At 41.0% G+C, this 24049-nt stretch overlaps 1 protein-coding gene across 1 annotated transcript in view; it reads left to right on the top strand.

Moving 5' to 3' along the window:
* The window catches only part of NRG1 (neuregulin 1), a gene marked incomplete at both ends in the record, with an annotated part of 170764 nt that overhangs the window by 19513 nt on the left and 127202 nt on the right, over positions 1 to 24049 (top strand). Inside the window, 2 exons of the mRNA XM_084225540.1 lie at positions 11087 to 11264; positions 18033 to 18157. Of these exons, the coding sequence (XP_084081666.1) occupies positions 11087 to 11264; positions 18033 to 18157 (303 nt within the window). The remainder of the gene's footprint in view (positions 1 to 11086; positions 11265 to 18032; positions 18158 to 24049) is intronic.

Here is a 24049-nt window from a genome sequence, read left to right as displayed (position 1 = left end):
TTTCTCAGCAGCAAAAAAAAGCACATTTTATGCTGCATGCTCTGTGTATTTAGTCCACATGATTTATGACCGAAGTTGGTGCCTTGGATAGGAAGTAAAAGCAAAGGAAAAGTTTCCTGTTGCACAAATTACAACAAACTGGAACTTCTAGTGGATATTATGTGGAACAAATAAACCACAGAAAATTGATATACAAAAATCGCCAGCTCAGTAGTAGAAAAATTATTGTATTGTACTCAAGGCTATTTTCCCTTAGAATGAAACAAAATGGAGGCTAAGAAAAGTTTGGGACATTACTCTGATTAGTCCTTTTGTGCAGAACTTTATGATCACATTGATGTCTTTCTGCCCTGGATGCTGAATGCATGTAACAGTGTCGGCACACAAAAGTCATTGTCATTAAATTCAGATTTCTTAATGCTATTATTGAGGCAAAGAGAGCGTTGCCTCTAGAAAGACCTGTTAGGACTAATTTAATCCAGAAGTTTATTGATTCAACTTAATTTATTAAGGAATTGATTTTAATGTGAGTTTAATCATAGATCAGCTTTAAATTGGTTTAAATGTGTTCACAGTGAGACTTTGCATTGGTTTAAATATAATTGACTTATGTTTTAATTAGATCCCTGCAAATTTGGATATAGATAAGGTCTCTATATTTTCCTTCAGTAAAACTGTAGCACATTTCTCCATCTTCTGGGGTGAAAGTCTAGCTGTAACGAATCAATGACAAAGCATTTTATTTTCACAGGGCCTAAATTTTACCTTAGTTCTGTGCTAGGCCTTCAGTTCTTATCATAGTAAGTAAAGCCCTGGATACTGGAAAATTGATATAATCAATTTTCAGGGTGTGATTTTATCCAAAACTGTGACACACAGAAATCACTAGTAACTTTAAAAAAAGTAGTGGGGGAAGGGAGTTTTACTTGATTTACCATGTCTTTATTCTTTTTGCTGGCAGGCTATTCAGAATTTATGTGGAATTTATTCTCCAAGTGCTTTTTAGCTAAAATTTACCGTATAAATGCTGTTCTGCTAATGGAGACTCTAGACTGGGGAATAGGCTTGGTAAATGATACACATTGCTTGCTACCCTTCGTATATTTGAGCTGGTCCACAAGGTTCACCGGTGGCTTCTACATAAGGAATGCCATTGCTCTGCAATAAAAGCTGTAATTCCTCCTTGACACTACTGGTGTCCACCATCACAAGGGTTAGAGTGTTACATAATCACCGCCTGTTTGATGCATGTTTTAGTCTTTTTCAAGTACTCATAGATTTTAAGGCCCTTGAGAGGTCTTGATCAAAGGCTGAACTGGCAACGTGGGCTACATTGCTGTAGACCAGAAGCCCCAGGCTGGACTTGACGGCCTGGAGATCTGTGTCACAGTTTTTCTGTATTTGTGTGAAGATTCCACTCCTGTTTGGATCACTGCCTACCATTCACATGCATTTTCCAGTATGCAAGTCCAGCACCTACTGGTGCCAGAGTATACTTTAAAAAGCCGTATAATTTTCCCTGTATAATTTTTTAACTTTTGCCCTGAGTCCAAAACCATTTCAGAGGTGCATAATTTGTCTTGTTCCTCCTCCAGTGATTGCTGCACCATGGCCTGTATCTGCATGCTTTACTTACCATGTGGTTATGGATTTTTTGGAGGCTGGCCTGTAAGGGATATCTAATCTTGTATAATAATTTAGCCAACAGGGAGATTTCCAATTATGTATTTTTGCAAGCTGCTCCCAATTGCAAGTATTTAGCAGTATTTGTAAGAATTCTGTTCAAGTTCTCATTTGTCTGAAGATAGCACATACGTTTTCAAACAGTTGTGACATAAATGCATCCTTTTCACTGCAGTTTCCATTTCTGATTTGCCATAGCTGTAGAGTATAAATTGGAGTTCAAGTATGTTGGAAGTAAATTATATTGAAGGGTACATGATGAAATCTCTCTGCCAACTGTGCAAGTCCATAGTGGTAAATGCCATGTTTGAATTTTTGCTGAGCTGGGTTTGAGTTCATGATTTTTTTTCAAATGCCCAGGTGTATCCAGTTCCCTGACTCCTGAAATGTGGCAATTGGCTTTCTGTCTCATTGGCTAAAGGGTTTGCACTCCTCCTGTAAAAAATAAACCCAAAAACCTAAAAGCCACAAACAAACAAAAAAACCCCAAACCAAACCAAAACAAAAAAATAGGAAAAATAATTTTCCAACAGGCTCTTCCAAGTGATGGCCACTTCGTCAGCTGCAGTGACCTGGACTAGCTGTGCTGTGTCCCTGGGGAAGAACATGTCCTTTTGTTTTGAGTGTGTCACTTCTGGAATTGTCAGACCTCGTGATTTTTCCTTTAGTGTGCAGGTACAAAAGCAGCCATATTTCAAATTGAGTAGAGGGCAGGGCACATTGAATTTTCAGTTGTTATATAGCTGGGATGGGACTGGCATGTCATCTGCTCTGTCTGTGACCAACACCAGAAGAAAATTATTAGAAAACATTTGAGATTGCAGTGGAAGAACTATTGTTGCTTTCCAATCTGTGCAGTCTTTTAGTACACAGATGTTTTTGTAGGCCTACATCTTTCTACAGCCTGTGCTGAACACCCACACAAATCCTAGAAAGGGAGTATTGCTAGGAGAGCTGACCACAAGAATTTAAATGAGAGGAGGAGAAGGAAAGTGACGAATGACGAACCATACCCGCAGTGTTAAGTCTGACTTCTGCATAAGCAAATCAGTGTCTTCAAAGTTTCAAAATTCTTCACACTGCTGTAAATATTTTATGCAGCCAGTAATGCAACAGCAACCTCTTCATTTTGATGCTCCAATTAATCTTGGTTTTCCCAAATTCATTTCTGTGATTTGACTTTCTTTCTGTTCATGTCAAGCAAGCCAGCAGACAGGTTTCAGGTTAGGTTTTCCACTTTCCCACCCCAAAATTTCAACGTGGATGAGTGGTTCTTTGTGCTTAGGAACAAGGGCAGACAAATGAACCTCCTAAACTTCCAGTTGTGTCTTGGGCTATCCAGACATTTTCTCGTCTAATTTGTGAAAAGTGTTGGCCTCTGTGTGAACTTAGTGAGAGGGAGATTGTTTTGGTCTTTGGGGAGTCAATTGTTTTGGGGAATTCCATTTTGTTTCTTCCTGTATGCTAATTATTCATTCCAGTGGTTATATCCCTAAACTCAGATTACTCATGTGTCCTTATTAGTGGTGGCAGTGACTACCTCTGTGAACCCATACAGGAGAAGGTGATTAGTAGTGACCTTTTAAGGTAACCTTCATTCCACGTTCAGGGTATTGCCTTCTGACCACCATTTCCATTGTATTTCACCTGTCATGGCATTCCCTGCTCCCTGTGTTTTCTTGTTTTTTAATAAAATATCGTTGTGGACAGCAGGTTCTTCTGGTTTCTCTTGTTCAAGATGGAAAACTATTTTAATACTGGGAAAGCTTATGTGTGTACAGTGACCATAACATTTCCTGATGTTACTGAAATTCTGAGTGATGCAGGGTGTTTCTCCTATACATGTATGATTGAGCTCTCACTGTTGGAGTAGGGACAATGGGCCATACTCAATGAGAAATACCTCTGACCAGCGATGTAAAAGCATGCTAGCAGTGTTGCTGCATGTGTATTGTTGCTCCTTCTCTTAAGACTTCCACAGCCTCAGGAGGAGGAGGATTTTTAGACATGTGAAAGCCTGCCATGGGTAGATCTGCACTGGGCAATTTCTTGGCTGAGTCATGGTACACTTTGTCTGGGAAGTGGAACTATTGCAGAATCAGAAAATGCTACAAAGCCAAGAGAACAGCGTAAGCCAGAAGGAAAAATGGGCTTCTGTGACTAGGATCAGACTCATATCCTTTGCATGTGAGAATCCCAGCTTTGCTGGAACAGTGTGAAGAGAAAGAGCATGGTAGACAAATGCTGAAAGGGTGGAGAAGCAACCGGAGGCCAGAGATAAAAACAAGAGTTAAGGAATATAATATAGTGCATAGGATTTGCAAAGCTTACAGGATCTGACACACAGAAATCTCTGTGTTTTCTGGTGATGTGGTGATGTCAAAACAGGAGTAGACCAGAGAATATGAAATGTGAGAGGGAGAGGAGGAGATGGCTGCAGCGCTTTTGAGACGCTAAATCCTGAAGGGCTAAAGCTCTAAGGAAGCTTTTTAAAAAAGTAAATTCTACCAAAAAGAGAAAAAAAAAAAAAAAACAAAAACAAATCAAACAAACAAACAAAAAAAAAAAAAGGAGTTGCTGAATAATGCTGGTTTTTTATCATTAATGCAGAGAAATAACTTCTGAATTTATACCATTTGTTTGGGTTTCTTCTTCCCGACATTATCTTAGGGCACAGCAATGTAGCTCCACAAGTACCATAGCTGAGACCCAAAGTCCCAAAGTTTAAGTTTTCCATGCTCCTCAGTCCAGTGATCTGCTGAACCTTACAGCTCTGGTCATAAAGTGAAGGCTGAGACCCAGACAAGTTAACAGTGTAGTTGCAGCCTTTGCTTTTACGTGGTTCTGTCAGCTGCACTGCCCTCTGTTTGATTAGTCACTGAATGACTTTTTTTCAAGAAAAAGTTGAAATTAGTGCTTAACATTCTTACACTAGAGAGCAAACAAGAGAAGGACATACACGTATGGTATGGCAAACTGCTACATAATTCCTTCTTTCATCTCACTTCAAGGCACACAACCTGAGGCCAACTTTTTTTAAATCCGCAATCTTGAAATTCAGCTCCTAATTTGAAAGTGGCTTCATGTGAAAAAAAAAAATTAAATTACTGAGTACTTGCAAATCCCTTTGAAGTCCATGGTACTTAGCCTGCACAGCGCTTCTGTGCTTTGGCTTACTTTAATTTTAGCGTTCAAGTCAAGATTCTGGAGTCCCTTTTTATGCACTTAGGTTTGTAAAATATGAACCTGCATATTCTTCCATCAACTTTACAAGCTGTTTTACCTGAATCACTTTTTGGATATCAACTATATTTGTTTTGCACTGTCCATATTTACACTGTCCATATTTTCAGTCTGTGTGATCAGGGTTTTGTATTGACAGTGTCTAACAGGATCATCAAAGCTTACCAGGGATGCAGCCAGCTGGAGTCAGCTGAAGCACTGCGAATCAGGGAGAGTATTTAATGTAATCAGGCAGTGTGTTCCTGCAGACACGATCATCAGTAAATAAATTAGGTGTTGACCTTTAAATCATAATCTTTAGGTTAGAGACTTGCTCACACCCAGCTTCCCTTGCAAAACCTACATTTTGCTTTGAACACAGTTCTCTGTCTCTGAGGAGGCCTAAGTTCAGAAACTGATATCTTGAGTGTCTGCAGGAGAATGGACAGCCTGTCCTTATCATGTTACACTGAATAAATGGGTGCTCTCAGGCTTTCCTCCTGATCGCAATACCTCTAGACACACTGCTTTGTCACTACCATCCTTTTTCACTATGCTGGAGATGCTTTTTGCTTGTTTGCTTCTTACTCTATGTGCATAGTACTTCTTCCATATTCCATTTTTCAGTGTCCTGTTGAAAATCCTGCCTTCCCAAGGCCATATTATGAATTGGCCCATGGCACTCTCATTGGCAGGGTTTACTGGGCTTGTGACAGAGAGAATGCAGAGAAGATTAATGCAAGCTCCCAGAGCAGTTTCATGACTAGGGATAAATATCCATGAACACTGGCATGACACAGCAAGCACTTGACAGCATCTCACACCAAATAAATAAATATGTTTGGTAGAGATCTGTGGGTTTGTTGGTGCAGCGTTACTTTGGCAGGACCAAGTGAGACTTCAGTACCATCATACCTAAACCTGGTTGTCAGATTAGCAGCTGTCTTTGTGACTGGCTTTTGGAGTAGTTATAGAGGCATTTGCTGCTTCCATGCTGTTTCAGTGCTTAAAGAGCACGGCTGTAGTGCTGGGTCTCTCTACTGCTCTATTTCTTGGCTCCTGACCATGTTGCTAGCCATGGTCATCTTTGGTACTTGCCTTTTATTTGGCTTTTGCAAAACCTAAAATTTCTGTAAAGATTTCATTTTAACATCACTAGAAAGAATTATGTTCTGTGGATGTTGGTTTTATGTGTAGTTCAAGATAAATGTCAGGTTTGCATTTTTAATTTTGCTCTTGTCTGTGCAGACACAAGTATTCAAGTATCAAGACCCTGACCTGAAATTCATCTGGCAGTATTTTCAAAATAATTCAGAAATTCCCATTAAGTAGCCAAATCATTTGTTTGGTTTTTCAGTCCTTCAGCTCGTGTTCTGTTACTCTGGTATTTTGGAGAGCTGGGTGTTTGGGATTATCTTCTATCATTTTGCACAGTGCTTTATCTGGTAGGTAATCTGCACAGAGACTCTTCCTGCAGAGATGCATGCAGGAAATTGTCAGATTTTGAAAAGTGTTCAGAATTCAAATGTTGCCTGAGAGAATTACAGGAGGATTAAAACCAAAAGTTTTCGTGGGTTTTAATTGTCTATTTGTTTGTGGATTTTCACTGTTGTGTGGCTTGGTGGTTTTGTTTATTTGTTTGGTTAGGGTTTTGGGGGCTTTGCAGGGAGGCTTTTTGTCTAAGTGGGAGCAGTGTACATTTTAAAGTGCAGCTTATATGTTTAGAAAACCTGGTCTGCTGATGGTAAGTCTGACCTTGATTATAATCTCATGTGCAAGGGGAGAAGGCTTTTGGAAATAATGTAATTTGCTCTGCATTACTTTCCTGCCTTGAGCATTATACAGAAAAAAAAAAAAAAAGGAAAAAAAGGCAGTAAGTCTGAGGCCAAGGCAATGGGTGTTATTCCTGTGGCTTCTATTACCCCTCACCAAGCTGTTTGTCACAATTCTGTGCAGCAAACTCTGCACATGTGCCTACTGGCAAGCATGCCTAATACATTCCTGTGCTCAGGCTCTTAAAAGGCTTTGTGCCTTCCTAGGGAAAGAAAAGACAGGGAAATAAAAACAACCACTCATGGAATTTCAGCTGAGTGTGGTTGTGTGATAATATTTTGCAGGTTTCCTGTTTAATTTGTTCAATGTGTTGAGCTTCCATGTAGATTAACTATACAATCAAGCTCTGAAAGTGAGGAGATTGATGTTATTTGCCAAACTCACAAGTCCGGGGAGAAGAAGTTATCTGCACTCATACATTATCAGTGGGTCTTTTGTGGAGAGAATATGGAAATTCGTGTTCCTTATCTGCAATGATATTATGCAGGCCAGCAGACATGAGTTTCTGAAAAAAAATTGCTAACAAAATGACAGCTATTCAAGCCATGTTAATAAGGAAAGATCTAACACCTTGCTTGCTTTTTGCCTGTTAAACCCTTCCAACTGCGCGCGGCTTTGCTGACACAACTGCTCCGCTGCTTTGTGTTCTCTCGCTGTTATCACCCTTGCTGCTTTCTTAGAAAGTCTGTCAAAGCAGGGGAGGTCCATGGGTCACAGAGAGACATCCTGACTGCGTAGTGTGAGAAGCCTGGGTGCCTTTCTGTGTGCCTAATTGACTCTTAAATGTGAGGCCCTACCGCATTTTGGCACAAGGAATGCAGACAAAGTAGATGCCCCATCAGATCTTTCATTCAAGCAGCTCCTCTTTCGGGGCGCTTCCACACTTAGTTGATGCAGTTTCTCTTCAGGATTTGTCTGTTTTCTTTGCTCCATTGTCATTCTGTGATGGATGGCATGTGCAATGCCTCTGCTGGTGCCATACCAGAGCTGCTCACAAAGGCACTGCCCAAATAGTTACCTGTAGGAAATGATGTGAATGAAAAATCCATTTTTATTTTGACTGAGTCCTTGTGTCCTCAGTGGCACTTCAATGTGTAGGAAATGCAGAAAGTGTTTTTGTTGCCCTTCCTGCCTCATTCCTGCATGCCATGGCAGTCTCACACAGCGGACAGAAACCTCGCCGGCGGCAGGAGTGGTCCTGCGTGACAGGCACAGCAAGGAGAGGAGGAAGGGAGCCAAGCTGGCAGGAGATGCTGAGGGGACAAAGGGGGAATGGGTGAAGAGGCAAGGGGAGGGCAGTATCAGGAGGAGCCGTGTCTAGTTATAATCATAAACATTTTTGTTTCTTCTAAAAGCATTTTTACCCTGCAGACAAAGTCCTGTCTTACCAGCACCATAGAATTGGCACAGACTGTGATGAAACTCAGCTACCTCTTGCAACAGTGGAAGCTGTAGCTGATCTTGATCCAAGTGTACAATGCTGTAGTTTTATCAGCACAAGCTTTCTCATATGCCTGGCGGGTCTGATTAACTTTTGCAAAACTGCAACTGAAAGGAAACAAACATCGTGTAAATGAAAAGAATTTTAAAAAAACCCAAGAAACAATCTCTTTTCTGTCATGTCTGTGAACAGCTTTTACTGTTTTCCCTGGAGACCCTGCATGCTTGGACAGCGAGTTACTGTGAATTAGTGAGGGTCACTGCCATTGATTAAATCCTCTTTTATGTTTCCCGGTAACTCCTGAATTATGGCAAGAGTTGAGCATATTAATTTAACGCTTTTCTTTTTTTCACTGACAGCTCTGATGGAGGAAAAAATCTGCAAGTCATTTTGAGCAGATAATACAGTATTAAAATAAAAATGAGGAACAAAATGGCATCTCTCTTTTATTCCCAGTTTCACATTGCTATGTTGAAAGAACAGGCAATAACTAGTTGAAGTTCTTAGTAAAAAAATTTTAATCCTTGCAATTGTGGTGATGCTTTTAATTTATGCAAGATACAGACTGGGACTATAACAAGTGAAAGATGGTAAAATAAGGAATATTGCCTTTGTATTTCAAACCTCTGCATCTCCTTTTCTTACATAGTGACAAAAGACTATAACTCTTCAATGACAAAATGAAGCTATTAACACAAGCCTCAGTAGTAAGGCTATTACTTAATGCTAATTATTTTTGTTGGAAATTTAAAACATTATTAGCCTAAAATTTTTTATTCAGACAATATTTACATGTCTTGTATAAATGTATATATATATATATATATATATATATACAAATATATATATACACAAGCACACACTTATAAAAGTGTGTGTATTTAAACATATTGGTTTCAGGATGGTGTGTGGGCGCTTGTTTTTCCGAAATCAAAAGTTGTTTTTATAGCATTTTGAGAACACACTGAAATTTCCAAAATTGTTTAGGACAGTGGGAGAAAATGGAAACGAACATATGAGAAGATTTTCTTGTCATGAAATGCTGGGCCTTCACCTGATCCATCCCAGTAGAACACTGACAGATGTGCCTGCCCTGTGTGTACAACATCCTTGGATGCCATTCTTGGAGAAGTCTCTCTCTCAGACATTTTGCTGATGTCTAGAACACTTCCTGTCAGAAACTTGTTGTCCACACCAGCAGAGGTGCATGGAAAAAGTTGTCACTTTCCTGTTAATCAGGAGTTTTTTAATTATGGAAGGCATAAGACAGAAGGAATGAAAGACATTTTCTGTCTTCTGCTGGTGTCACAGCAGGTATCACCTCATTTGGTCACTCACTGCAGACTACATTTTCCCAAACACCACTGTTTATGCTGCTCTGGGCTCAGTTTCCAGGAAATTAAAGGTTTCCCTGTGCTCTCCTGGTGTGAGAAAGGCTGCCTGACATGTGGGACAGGCCATGCTGCTGCCTTCATTAGTCACCCACTTATTGGACATGTGCATATCAGTCCTTTATTTAGGCTTTTCATAATTATGGTTATGATGGTACTACTTGTTTTTTGTCTTATGGGAATAATAATTAGGAGCAACTGATGTCGGTAAGTCTCCACAAATATACAAGGAGCAGTTACCAAAACATAATCAAGAGTGTCCAGTTTCTTAGGACATTTTCTTACACAGGGCTCTGTCAGAGACCCTTTGCTCTGCTCCTAGTCTGCATGTTGTGGAGAATTATTTGACCACAGTGGCCATTTGTGTCTCTGGACAATATTACAGCTGTTCAAGAAACAAAATGCCCTGTAGCTGGAGGCAGTGCACGGCCATAGTGATCCCCTGGAGGCTCAGGCAGGGCACAGCTGAGCGAGGATGGACTGGAGGCTATCACCCACCAGCTGACCAGCTGCAGTACCCAATTTTAGCCTTCCCTGGTTGTGTGGTAAAGGTGTTATCTTAAGCCTCAGGGGAAGCAAGGTCAGGTGTAGGTGTTTTACCTATGCACTGGAGTACAGTAGTGGCTGATTTACAGCTAAAGCACAGGGTCAGATGAAGGGTAGTGTCTCACAGGGGGACTGCATCTTCTTGTGAAGCCTCTGCTCAATACCAGAACTCATATGGAATTTTAGAGGTCTATCACTTAGAAAGCCTGAAACGGTTGGAGGTTTACGCATACAATAAATGTTATTGCGACGACACGGTAGAATTTGAGATGCATCAGCTGGAACCCTACAGTGTGTTGGCTGAGCCTTTTCAATGCAGTGTCCCCTTCTGGGTCCAAAATACCCTTAATTGATATTGATTCTGTTGATGGGCTTCCAAGGCTGTTGTCTTTTGCCTCAGGGAAAGGATATGGCCAAGCTGAGGTTTGAGGTAGGTGTATAATGTGGGTTGTAATGTTTGGCTGGAACAAAAACCTTTCCCTGACATGAGGGAGGCTGTAGGGCTTTTATTTATGCTTTTAACTCCCTGTCAGATCCATTGCATCTGGAGCCTTTGGGTAGCCCGTAACTCATAGCAATTGAAACTAGTAAAGCAGCGAGGTACCCTCCCTTTGCCTTTCTGTGTTACCAGTCAGAAGTAACTGCCTGCCACAGTGTGCTGTCTTGTGCCCACAATCAAATAATGTTGTTAGTGCTCCATGTTGTATTCAGAACCAGCACTTTCATTCTCACTGTGGCTTGCAAGTTGTAAGACTATCATAGGAGATCTCCAAAGCATCTAGGTGGGCTGCCATTAAATGTGCCCTTATGCTTTAAGGACGATACAGATCTTTGTTTTTCAGGGGTTTTTGCAGAAGCATTGCTAGTCTGGTTGGGGTTTCACCATCCATGGTTTGCCTAGCTCAACTTGAGTAAGTGTTTTCCCTTTTGAGAATGGCTTAATCACCACCACGTTCTTTTATTTCTTTAGCGGTGCCCCTCAAATTGAAGGAAATGAAAAACCAAGAGGCTGCTGTGGGTCAGAAGCTAGTGCTAAGGTGTGAAACCACTTCAGAGTATCCTGCACTCAGATTCAAGTGGTTAAAGAATGGGAAGGAAATAACCAAAAAAAACAGACCGGAAAATATCAAGATCCCAAAAAAACAAAAGTAAGTACAAAGTAATATCTTTCAAGTGGGGCTGGGAGGGCTGGGAAACGATGTTCACCAGAACGTGAGCATTAAGGTTGTTAAATGCAGTAACACAAAGCTGAAAGCTGTGAGTTACAGAGGAAGAAAATCTAAGAAAACAGAAACCAATATGATTGTTCCTGAAAGGATGAAAAAAGTGTGAGTGTGATATAAATATTTCATAATTAATTTTCCTTTCTCAATTTCTATTTCTTTTCTGATAGCCAAAGGCTATGTTTTCAACCAGTAAACCTTGGAAACAGGCCATTTTTAAACTGCTAACAAGAATAGAGGTATCTTTTATTTATTGTCTAAAATCGAAGAACACTTAAAATCATCAAAGGGTTGCAGATTTTGAAATGTTTTAGAGATTTTCTTTTCCAGCAGTTTAATCCTTTAGAAGAGCTGAATACTGTCCTCATTAGCTCTGAATGCCTTATGCAAGCATGTAGTAGTCCTTTACCAGAGTCATTCCTGCCCTTGCAGAACAAGGCACTGGCGTAGCAGATGTCAAAAAATAGCCAAAGCATGCAAATCCTATCCTCCTGTCTGGTAGTAAGTGCCCCCTACATGTGACTGATGACCAGTGCCAGAAGATCGACTGGTGCCTTGTTTCTGCAGGGGAAAACTACACAATGCTTCTACTGCATTGAGACAGGAGAAGGCTTTTGCTGTTTTGTCTCTACCTTGTTGTTTACATTAGAAAGCTGTAATTGTCACCAGCTATGAAAATCTGTTTGAACACAGTGTTTCAACTCTCACTTCTGCTCTCAGTAGGCTGGGGAGCTCTCTGGCACACCATGCCATGCCTTCCCCTCATTCAAGACACAGACGGTTTGGAATGCGCTATGCAAGAGGCTTTTCTTTCCAAGGTGCTCAGTGCACCCCATACTTGGTGTCAGGGCTCACCTCACTAGGCAAAACAAGGCATAAATGAATAGAAATTTGACTATTTAGAGTTCTTCAGGTTAAAATTCAGAAATCCTACCCTCCTTGGCAGTTTCTTGTACCCCAGCCTGGGACACAAGATGAAACATGAAGAGGGACAGAGCAGCATCACCACAGCCCCCATGCCACAGATGTCAAGAAGGAACCTGTGATGTCTCCTTCCAGCATTTGCAAAATGGAGCTGCTCCAGGTGGCAGATAGCCTGGCAAATTGTCTGGACTCATTTGCAGAGCCACATGTCAGAGTTGTATTTTCAGTCTATTCTGTAAAGAAAATGTACAGGTAAGAGCCTAGCCCTCAGCTTTCCCAGCAACGTGGTGCTGCCTGTGAGGGGCAATCAGTATTTCCTCCACTTCCATTGTGGCTGATGCTGATTGACCAAACTCACTGGGGCTAGGATTTTACCTTGTGGGGCTGACCATCACCATTTCAGCATTGAATCAAGGAAGTGCCTTTTGCCAGCTCACTTCTTTGTGGGTTTTTTGCCCCCAAAAATCTTTGAGGAGCTGTCAAAAGGGAAACTGATAGCCATTGATTTGATATTGATGCATGTGGAAGTGTGAGACTCTTTTTCAGATTGATGTGCCAAAAAGTGTTTAAACTTCCCCAAAATGAAAAAGATTAAAATTGTGCCTTTTTCTGGAAGATAGAAATATGACTTCACTCACTGTGAGTCAAGAGGGTGCAGGCTTTGACCTGTATTCTATACATTTGTGCCTCCCCAGTCACAATGACACCATGCACTGTTGGAATTTCTCTCTTGTGTTTTTTAAATGTCAGTGTGGAATGGAGAAGCACTTCCAGTTAGATCTGAAAGTCACTAGATGTAGAGTACAGAAAAGGAAAAGACAAGGGATGTCTGCTGACATCTGAAGGATATTCTTTGCCTTCCTACTTTGACATTTTAGTTTGGGGACGTGTCACTGCTTTGCCATTTCTTCTTTTGCTGTTCATGTGCGCATCTGGGACTGAGTAGAAGTGAACACCTAAAGAGAAAATAGGTTTTATTTTGATAAAAAGTGGCACAGACACATGTTGTAAAGCTAAAAAAGAGGGAGGGAAAATGCAGTGTAAATGAACACATAAAAGACATGCACATGTCAGTAAGCAAAACCACGTTTAAGGGATCCCATTGCAAATTAGAGCAGTATCAGAGATCAAGGAGTTTTTTTCCCCATGTATATTCTGGGTTTTTTTCATGATAGCATGCTGATAAGTGTTTGTCATGTTCATATGCTTCTGTATTGTTACACAAGCATTTTAGTGTGAATTTTTTACTATTCAAAAGTGTGAGGAACATCAGCTGTAAACGTTAGAGTAGTTGATAAGTTGTCTGGGATTAATGTTTGTTTTAAAGTTCAAATGGCTCCATAAAAAGTAGGCTATGTTTCTGAAGAACTGTTAGCATGCAGAATACCACAGCCTTACTGGCATCTTTCAACCCAAACACTTGAAAATAACACTTTCTAACCATTTGCAAAAAGCTCACAAAGTTTATTTGTAGTACCCATTGGCCCCTGATTTCTATCAATTTGCAAGAAATCACCCTTCTTTTTGTGTGATGGCAGAATAAAATACGTTTATTTTTGGAATAAAGTAAAGGTTTCTTTTGTTTGGCTACGTACGCAGAGCTAAAGTTAAATAGCTTTATGTTTTTTAACAAACTGCATAATATCTGGCAGTATGATGAAGTGTCTGTCTCAGACACTGGAAATTAAGACCTTAGCTTTACACCTGAAGTAGTCAAGGAAAAGATAATAGAGAACTTGGTGGGTTTGGGCATATTGGCCAATGTGGATAATACTGGATCAAAGGATTTGCCAAAGTGGAGCACATGCTGACTTATTTTAGTGTTTTGAGAGTTTAGAAAACCCTGTGGCAATGCAGGCTTCCTCAAAGCCTAAAGCTTCCAAAGAGTCCTTTACATGTCAAATGGCTCCACTTCTCTGGGCTCCCTAGGAGAGTTTCAGGGTGGTTGATTCAGAGGGTGCAGAGCCCCAACATGTGATGGCCCCACCTGGACTACGGTGTCCAGTTCTGCGACCCCCAGTGCAAGACAGACATGGACCTGTTGGAGTGAGCCCAGAGAAGAGCAGATGATCACAGGGCTGGAGCCCCTCGCCTCTGAAGACAGGCTGAGAGAATGGGAACTGTTCACCCTGGAGAAGAAGAGGCTTTGGGAAGACCTTAGAGCACCTTTCAATGCCTAAAGAGGGCTGCAAGAAAGCTGGAGAAGGAATTTTCACGGGGATGTGGAGTGAAATGACAAGGGGTAGTTTCTGTGAACTGAAGGAGAGTAGTTTTAGGTTGGCTGTTAGGAAGACATTTTTTACTGTGAGTGTGGGAAGACGCTGACACATTGCGCAGAAAGGTGCAAGGATTCCAAATCCTTGGAAGCTTTCTGAGTAACCTGGTCCAGTGGAAGGTGTCCCTGTCAATGGGAAGTTGGGTTGGAGCTATATGATCTTTAAGGACCCTTCCAACCCAAACTACTCTGATTTTATACTTCTATGACAGTGTGGCAGGTGAATCACACTAAATGGCTAAATTCGTTCTCATTACACTGGAGAGCCAGGAGAAACTGAATGACTTTAAATTTTTAATGAAATGCATTTAAAGCACTCACTTTTACCTCAGATTTGTAAGAGCATGGAGTCAGTGAGTTTCTACTGATGATTGCTGATGATTGTTGAGGCCATGATTGGTTCATTTGTGTGTCCAGGGTCCAAGCTATTTCTGACAGCAGACTTTCAGAAAAAGGCAGGCCCCAGACAAGAGCGTTTCACCTACAAGCTAACTCTCCCATGGCTGTCTTCTACTATGATGGCATTTAATTTTTCTTCTCTGATTTCAAATGTACGTGAGACTTGTAGATTATTGGTTTGGGCAGTGTGCTGTATAAGTCAGGCACTCTTCATTACATGTAGAGAGATTCCCTTATCAGGTTTGGGCTTTTTTTTGTGGCAGAGAAAAGGTGTTTGCCACTTGTAGATGATGGCTGTGGGTGCAGTAGTGTACAAGGGAACTTTGTGTGTAACTGCCCTGTACCTTGAGGATTTGGTACCAAGCTTAGCCTGGATATTTGCCTGCAGACAGGCAATTCTGAATGACAGATGGAGACTGGAAGCAAAATGAATTCAAGCAATCAGATAAGGTCGGCTGGGACTGCATTTTGCAGATGTGTTTCTTTCCCCTTCATGTATGAATACAAATTCCCCTACCATGAATACAAGCTCAGCAGTATCATAGTGGCAATGAGCTCAAGACTCAGCAGAGGCTAACCTTACAGGGAGTGGCATTTTTTTTGGAGTAGCATAGTATAGTTTGAGAAAAAGACAAGCCTTTGAAAATAAAACCCCTTATCAGGGGCTTTAAGTCAGTACTGTTGGAGTACTGCATTGCTAGGAAACTGCTTCATTTACAGCCATTAATGAGTCATCTTCTGCTCTGACTGTTTTGAATTCTGTCCCAATACCTCTCAATGATATTTTTAAGGCTATAAATATTCATATTATTTCTCCTGCTCTCAGAGACAAAGCTCCATACAGAGTTTTTTTCTAAAACCAAGAGTAAATTTGGCTTGCTAGAAATGGATTTGTAAGAAATATTGATGCTTCACCTATTTTAATATAAAAATAAAATCATAAAAGGAAGACACAATTCCTTGTCTTTTCCCATATTTATCAAGTAAAACAAAAGCAATAAAAATAAATGTGCAGGGAAAAGAGTTTCTTCACAAAGCCAAGCAGGCCACAGAAGTGTTTTGCATCAATGTTACTTAATGTATGGAGAGGACTGCAGCAAGTATACAATGGGTGTCCACATTAAACTGAAGTAGCTGCAGCTGTGCTTCCTTCTTTCTCACTGGATTACGGCAAGTTCTTAAAATCACTGAGCCTGTTTACATTGCCTTTTGCAGCTTCCTAAGGCTACAACTTGCTCTCCATCTAGACAAGTGTCTGCAAGTATGGCTGCGAGATAACCTGTTGCAATACAGGAAACATCTCATGTCCATACAAGCTGTTAGGTGGTGTAGAACACCACACCACGTTCTGGTCAGGCCCTCAACAGGCTGTTGTGAAGATGAATGGCTAGCAGGAAAATTAAAAAGCAGGCCACTTTTACTGTTGTGTAAGCATAGCTGTTATTCAGGTGCAACATTTTCACACAAAGATACAATAGCATTCAACTTTTGATTCTTTCTGTCAGTGCTTTTACCACTTTTTTCTCATGTATTCATGAGTCTGTTCTTATATGCCATCTGAAGTGCAACCCAGTTAATTAATTCAGCACTGGGAACTGGGCTCCTAACATTTCCTGAGAAGGGAGCCCAAATACTCAGCCATTCATTTCTTTACAATTTGAGAAAATCTGAGTAAATCCTGGCTTGGTGCCTCCTCCCTCTTGCAAGCTCAGTGGCCTCAAGAAAGAAGTCTTCTTTCAGTCCTCTTTCACTTCTTGTGATGCAGGTTTCTGGCAGAGGGGGGTCCACCCAGCACCCTGCTTTCATTCCGTGAGGGCTGAGTCCTCAGCAGTAGGAGTTTGACACAGAGGCAGGGAAGACTGACCAGGGGTTTGGATGGCAGGTAGCAGATGGGACAGTGTCCTGCGATGGAAGTAGGGGTGGCTCACAAGGATGTGTTGAAAAATAACATTGGACATTTTGGTTGCTTCAGAAGCCCACACTTCCTCTACCTTCCACTACAGACCTATTTGTGGTCTGAACCAAGCCCCCTGCTCAGTGATTTGCAGAAGAGCTAACCAGTTGTAATTTCTGCACGGAGAGTCAGGAGACATGGCAGTGTTGAAGCTAAGCATCTCCCCAGGCATTGTTTATCTCAGCAGTCGTGGTGGTTACCATGAGCTTTCAGAGGGAGCAAACACACACTGCTTCCTGGGGATCAGCCCTTCAAGTCAGGGTGGGCCTGCTTAGGGAAGGCAGTGTTCATGCATTCTGAGTGACTATTCTGTAGATCAGGTTTTATGATAGGCAGAAACTTCCCCAGAGCACTTCTTTTAAACAGTAACTGGGAGCAGCCGTAATTGTCCATTTTCCCCAAGCTAGTCATTCTGTGCAGTCTAGATAATGGGATTATTGCCATCCTGTGAGTTGGGGACCCCATGAATGACACCAGAACATGTTCCTACAAAATTAATGGGTAGGCAGGAGTTCTGCATTTGAAAATCTAATCTTAAAACCTTGGAGACTGATTAAATTACATCTCTGAGCCAGGAACAAAATGTAGCTTCATGCAAATTGTGCTCCTGCCCTTTTTTCTTTTTTTTCTTTTTTTTTTTTTTTTAGCACTGGAGAATGATTTGGGGCTTCAGAGGCTGTTAAAAAGTGTGTTCTAATCTCATGATTATTTAGTCAGATGTTAGGAACTGTAGTACTTATCCAGAGCTCTACTACTGGTAATATGAACCTACAGGGAAGGGTAATCTATTTTAGTGTTACATCCATCTCAGTGGCTTCTGAACAGCCAACAGTTTGTCTGAGAGAGGATGGTTGTTGGATGGTTGTTTTCCAGATTTTCTTTAAGAGCAAAGATTTCTCTTATACAGGAAAGCCTAAGCAAGTATCTTCATTTGGGTTCATGAATATGCCTGTTTTCCAGCAGCCTGTAAGAGATTTTTTTTATTCTCCTCCCTTCTTTCAAGCCTGGATAGTGTTGATCTGTCAGTAAGAATGGAAGACAAGATCTTCGGCTGAAAGAGGTGGGGAGAAAAGTGCTTTGCTTGATGCAGTGACTGTTATTCCAGTATAGGATGTTTATAAGTTTTTTTCTGATTTCACAGGAAATACTCTGAGCTTCACATTTACAGAGCCACGTTGGCCGACGCTGGGGAATACGTGTGCAGAGTGAGCAGCAAGCTAGGAAATGACAGTACTAAAGCCAGTGTTGTCATCACAGACACCAATGGTAAGGCTTGACTCCTTATTACATTGTCACATTCAGAAAGACCATGTATTAAAGCTGCCAGCAGGACAAAGGGCTTAGAAGCAGGACAAACTTGGCACATGAAGTGGAAGTGGAAGCACTGAAATCTTTTAGATGTACTGACTTGTCTGTTATGTAGTTGAGATGTTCAATTTGCCTTATAGGCAAATGGGCTGTCTCCTACAGATTTCAGGACAGATGAACATTTTCTGTGTAACACCAAGTCTAAGTCACAGTCTAGTCAAGATTAGAAAAAGATGAAGGGAATATTATTCTAATTCCTTTTATGCACCGTGAGGGAAGTTGCATTTAACCTAAAACATATCATAGTCTGAACTGCTAAACCAGCACTTCTCACTTTAAGTAATATTTGAATTGCTCTGATTGCCACTATTTTTACTTTCACATATGTTGATAGGTTTTTGTTTTGATTTCTAAAAAATAAACACAAAGGCATGAATGTATCTGAAGGAAAATTATCCAAAGGCTTGAGTGTGATTCAGATGCTTTAATTCAGGTATTGTAATTTAAGTTTGATTGTGATTTAAGCTGAAATCATGTTTTTCCAGTGTGGCTTTGACTAATTCAGCTCCCATAATTCAAACTCCAGTGTCTAGCCAGTCGTGAAGTACAAAACAAACATGTTCTTATTAGCAAACAAAGCTGAAGTTCTCTGCATTTCATAGATGAGTTAAAGATGTTATAGCAATGTGAATTTGCCAGGCATGCTTTTCTGTTCCACATTTCTGTGCTCTTAAGTGGGAGATAGGCATTTACATAAACAGAAAACCAAATGTAAACCTTTTCCAGTGGGATTTGTCTTTGTCTATCTGCTGTTTTGTAATCACACAGCAATTGCTTGACTGTATTCACTTTGTGTATTTGCTATTCTATTTCATCAACGACAGAATCTCAAGTGCTAGAATTTCATTCTAGCTGTATGGTATTATAATCATAAGCAGATGTCAGGAGACTGATATAAAAGATCAAGTGTTACTTACTGGAATGTTGCTAGGAGGAAAAATAGGTAGGTGTTTCTGTTTCCATGAATGCAAATTTTGGTTGCTTATTAGCTGCTTGCATGGAAAGCTCCTATACAGTTTCCATAACTCAACTGTAGGCACTGTGCCTAGGCGGTGTTACAGATAAATGCAAAAAAAAAAAAAAAAAAAAAAAAAAAAAAAAAGCTTGACCATTTTCTATTACTTTCTCAGACAAGGAACAGTGTCATGGGAGTGCATGCAGGAACCTCACTCCTTTGCTATGTGACATGGATTTTTCAACTTCCTTTTGGGTAATGCTGAATGACTGCAAAACACTCCTGCTGCAAGAGAGCAGGAGCTTGGTCTCAGTAGAAAGTATTTGTGGCAGGCCCTGTTATGTGCATCCATAACATATTTGTTAAAATCTATCTAATTGTGTTATGAAGTGTAAGTTGTTTAAAACACAGCCATGCATGCAAATGCAGGGCAAACTGGAATCCAGCCTAAACCTGCCAGCTGGCCCTTGTCCATAAAGATCTGAACTGGAAACTCAATGATATCTGGACTGGAACATCTCAGTGATATTTGATCATCTAGACTCAGGCATGGCAGCATTCATTGGTGGAATAAATCAATTATGCATATTTTGTTGCTACACATACATCTGAGCTCCCTCTGCTTACTGTTCCTCATAAATTACCAATAAAATTGTTCATAATTTTCGTGCTAATGGTGGAATTTTCCACCTGGATTTGAGAAACAGCATGGGCAACATCTGGTGACTTAAGAGCAATAGATCCTTACGGCCTCAAAGGGCAACATCTGCCTTGCAAACAGGGATAGACCCCCTGCATGGGTGACCTTCTCACCCCTGCTTCCCCCACATTCCCTGACCTCTTCCCCTCGCTAACTTAATGACAGATTTGGGATCCAAACTCGGTAATGAGCCCTGAAGGGCAGTCATTACTTGGGTCCTGTATAGCTGGGAGGTCCTGCAATAGTCATAAGAAAGAAAGAATTTAAAATGAAAAGAAAAAAACAAAACAACAAACAAAAGTCCAGCATATTTAACTCTTACTTGTTATTACCTGTTAATGGGCTTTTGGGGAAGCTCTTGGGGTCCAGTGTAGTCCAGGAGTCCCTTTAGAAAACTAAACTGTGGGTATTTGAGAAGGCTGAATCTCTCAAAGTGAGCAGAGAGATTGCTTTCCTCCACCTCCAGCAGATAGGGTAACAGTGAGGTAAAGAAAAATGCACCAGAGGGCCTGGTTTTCTTTTCTTATGGTGATACTGGTCTGGTCTGCTGTGTGAACCATAACTTAAATTATGACCTTTAATTTAGTGACCTCACCTGGTCATATTTGTTATGTATGCCCTGCTGTCTGCAAACCAGGTCTTCCTTTCCCTTTGTGCTGATTATTTTAAGAGTGAGGGTAGGCAAGGTAATGGCCTTCCTGGGAATGGGGTTATTTTTATTTCTACTGTAAGGGTAGTGTTTTTTCAGTATCTAAAAAAACAATCTGCATTTAAATTCCCTAGAGTTCTGTCAAACTAGGAGTATTTTAGTTGAAATTTTCTTTACTGGTGTATGCCATGAAAGAAAACCCCAGAGCCAGACCAAAGGTCTGTTTATCGTGGTGCCTTGTCTCTAACATCAAATGCCAATGGACATTAGGAAAAAACATAGGAAGAACAAGGTAAATATCTTAGGGTTTTCCCCCCAAGAATACAAAAAGCCTTACATTTACCACCAAGGTTGCTGATTTCAATTCCCTGCTCCAAGCATAGGAAAACTAGTATTTCTCAATAAAACAGTAATAAAATTTTTTTTGTTGTTTTCCATGAGCAAAGACCTTAATTTTTCCTGATCCCATTCCCCAAAGTGGTAAACTTTTCTGTCTAAAACAGTAACATTCAATGCAATAGTAATTCCTTTCATTCTAACTACTATAAACATTGTTTTTATTTAAAAATGCCAAATTTGCTTTTGTGTAAGTTTTTGCTACACATAAACATGAACACACACCCCACACAAACAGTATTAACCTACACAGACTTTTAAATTTTCCCAGTTTTACTGAAAGATATATAAATCTTTGTATATGGATCTATGTGTGCGGATTAAAAATGTAACAAATATAAAAATAGCTAGACAAACACATTTTTTACCAGTTTTAATAGCAAGTGTTAGGAGTATTCTCTTTTAAATTTATGAGTGTAACTTGCCCACAGGATATGAGCTGCCTTCTTATTTTCATTCGCTCATACTCACGTATGCTTACCTAAGAAAGATTGTAAATGAGGTCAGAAGAGAGGCATGAAGTTCTCCTGGTGGTGTATAAATAGTACACAAGCTTGCTAATGCAATAGTAACTGCTTTTTTTGTGCATCCTGATTTCTTACTTAACCCAGGCAAAATTCTTGTGGTGAATTTTTCAGGGATTTTCTCATCAGCATAGGACCTTACTATGCTTGATAAATAACACTGACAGAATACTTCACAGCACAGCCAAAGCTTTCAGTTCACTCACAAAACCCTGTATTCAGGCTAAGTGATGTCGTTTTGATACAGAGTCAAGCATGCCCTATCTGCATGTGGTGTCAGTCTTTTCCATTAAAACTTGTTGGCTTGATTCTTTTGCCTGTCTGAGGGTGTTTTCTGTGCCCAGCATGTTTCAGGGTGCAAAAGGATGGATTCATGCAGAGATATTTCAAAAGCCAGAAGTGTGCAATGGGCTGTGTGCTGGGTTTTGGGTGAGCACTGTTCCTTGGTGTCTGTTGGAAAGTGAGTTGTTGTAGTTTGACTCATCAGTGTGAGTGGCTGGAAGGAATCCGCCTGAGTTGGTGGGTGCTAGAAGTACTCAGGTGGTCTGTTAATGTATCTCAATTGTAGGCAGAGGTGAACCTTGGTAAATTCATCAGCTACAGCCTGTGCAGGCTTTTGGTTTTGCCTCCATAGGACTTGCAGTAGTAGTAACAGCTCCAAGTTGTACAGTAATCAACAAGAATCTGACGCTCATAATTAATTCAGTTTTAATTTGCCCTTCCTCTTCTGAAGACAGACAGTAGCTTAGCTTCAAGAAGATGACTGAGAGATAATTAAGTAAAAGCATCTTATATCTAGTACCCATGGAGCATGTTACAAACTATGAAATACTTCAAGTGCAGAAAAAATCCCTTCTTCTGTCCAACACTTGATTAAAATAGGAGAACAGGGTACCTCTTCCTGTAGCATAATTGCAGGTAACCTGGGACATAGTTTGTTTTTGACTTGCTGGCATAATGAGTCAGATTCTCACCTGGAGCAAATCAGCATGCTTAGACCAATGTCACTGATTTGGTCTTAGAAAGAAACGTGGCCATCACTCAATTTGATATTGCAGCTCCCCTAAGAGTACTCTTGGACCTTTCCTTGCAATTTGACATACTTGGATGGAGGGCAACTTTCTATTAATCTGACTTTGGTCAGTAGTTTCTTGGAGGAAAAAGGGGAAAAGTATGGTAGTTTTAAGAACCTAAAAGTTAGTTTAGCCGCTGGATGACCCTGTGTCTTTGACCACAGATGCCTGCACACCTCCGAGGCCCCAGACCACAGCCTTACCAGCCTTCTACACAACTAGTCTCTGCCCTGCCATCTAAAGACCAAGTGACAGGGATGAAGAAAGTGCTCCCCTTTCCTCATGGTGTATGTTAGTTTGTGTCATTGTTTGTATAATTCAGACGGTGCATCACCCTAGCAACACAAACAATTCAAAAGGCTTGAAACTTACATCACTGCCAGAAAGCATTACCTGTGGTGTCTCAATTCTTCTCAGAACCCAGGTTGTTGTCCCTGTCAGGGTTCTCAGAGTGACCACCTGCAAGGCCTGAACTAAAACCTGTGAGCTCAACCAGACCCTCTCAGCTTGCTCAAGCAGCCTTTTTTGCGTCGTGCCTCTGACAAAGTAACCGGGGGCAAAAAAGCTGTGAGGGCATGCACAGAGTTCCCAACAGCAGCTTTAAGGCTCTTAAATATTTGGTTATCCTTCAGGAAAGGTTTTGGCTGAGGAGAAGGACCTCTTGCCTCAGAGCTTGCTGCCCATGCAACAAGTCCTCTCAGCAGCCCAAGTGAAGTTCCCTGTCTGGAAGGATGGATCAACATATCAAGGGCATGGGGTTGCTGGGGTCCTGTGTCAGTTGAAGGCGCTCTTCCCTGTTATGTCAGCCTAAACAGCAGGAGATGCTGCTCCTCTGAGTACTAAGGAAATAAGACTGTGAAGCTGCAGAGGCCTGCTATTTAAAACATCCCCAAACAAGGATCTCTCATGCACCCTTCAGTATTTTTATGTAAGTCAGCCCCTGCACAAACATACCGTTTCAGGAAACAGCGCTTCACCAAAACTTTGTATTCCTAAGTGCCAGGGGACAGACCTGGTTGTAATGAGGAAGCTGCTCCTCGTGGGAACTTAAACGTGATGATGAAGACAGGGCTGCAGGCTGCCATCTCCATACCCTAGCAGACTGCAGCAGCAAAAGTGTGATGATCGAAAAATGCTCCCAGCTCTTTCACCTCAGGCAAGCACTGATGGCTTGCTGTGAGAAGGCTCTTTTTTGTTTGCTTCTTGCGCTCAGATAGCTTGCCATGTGGATCTGTGCTAGCCTTCCCAGGCACTGTAAAACGTCTTTCTTATGGCTGTGGTGTGCTGTGTGCAGTAAGCAATACACACAAATGCTGTGTCTTCCAAATTTTAGCATCCACTGTTCGTGTTGCTAACACGAATGTTATTAGTGGGGCTTGGTAAAGTGTGACTTTGCCACATGTTTTCCAAATGTATTTCTCAGCACGTTTCAGGTGAAGGAGGCTCTGACTGTGGGTTTTTTTTTTTCCACTGGCAGCTTCCCGTCGGCGTTT

This window comes from Fringilla coelebs (assembly GCF_963513975.1).
Source record: "Fringilla coelebs genome assembly, chromosome: Z".
Classification (NCBI taxonomy): domain Eukaryota; kingdom Metazoa; phylum Chordata; class Aves; order Passeriformes; family Fringillidae; genus Fringilla; species Fringilla coelebs.
Note: the sequence above shows the minus strand (reverse complement) of the source record. Positions and strands in the feature narration are given on the sequence as shown.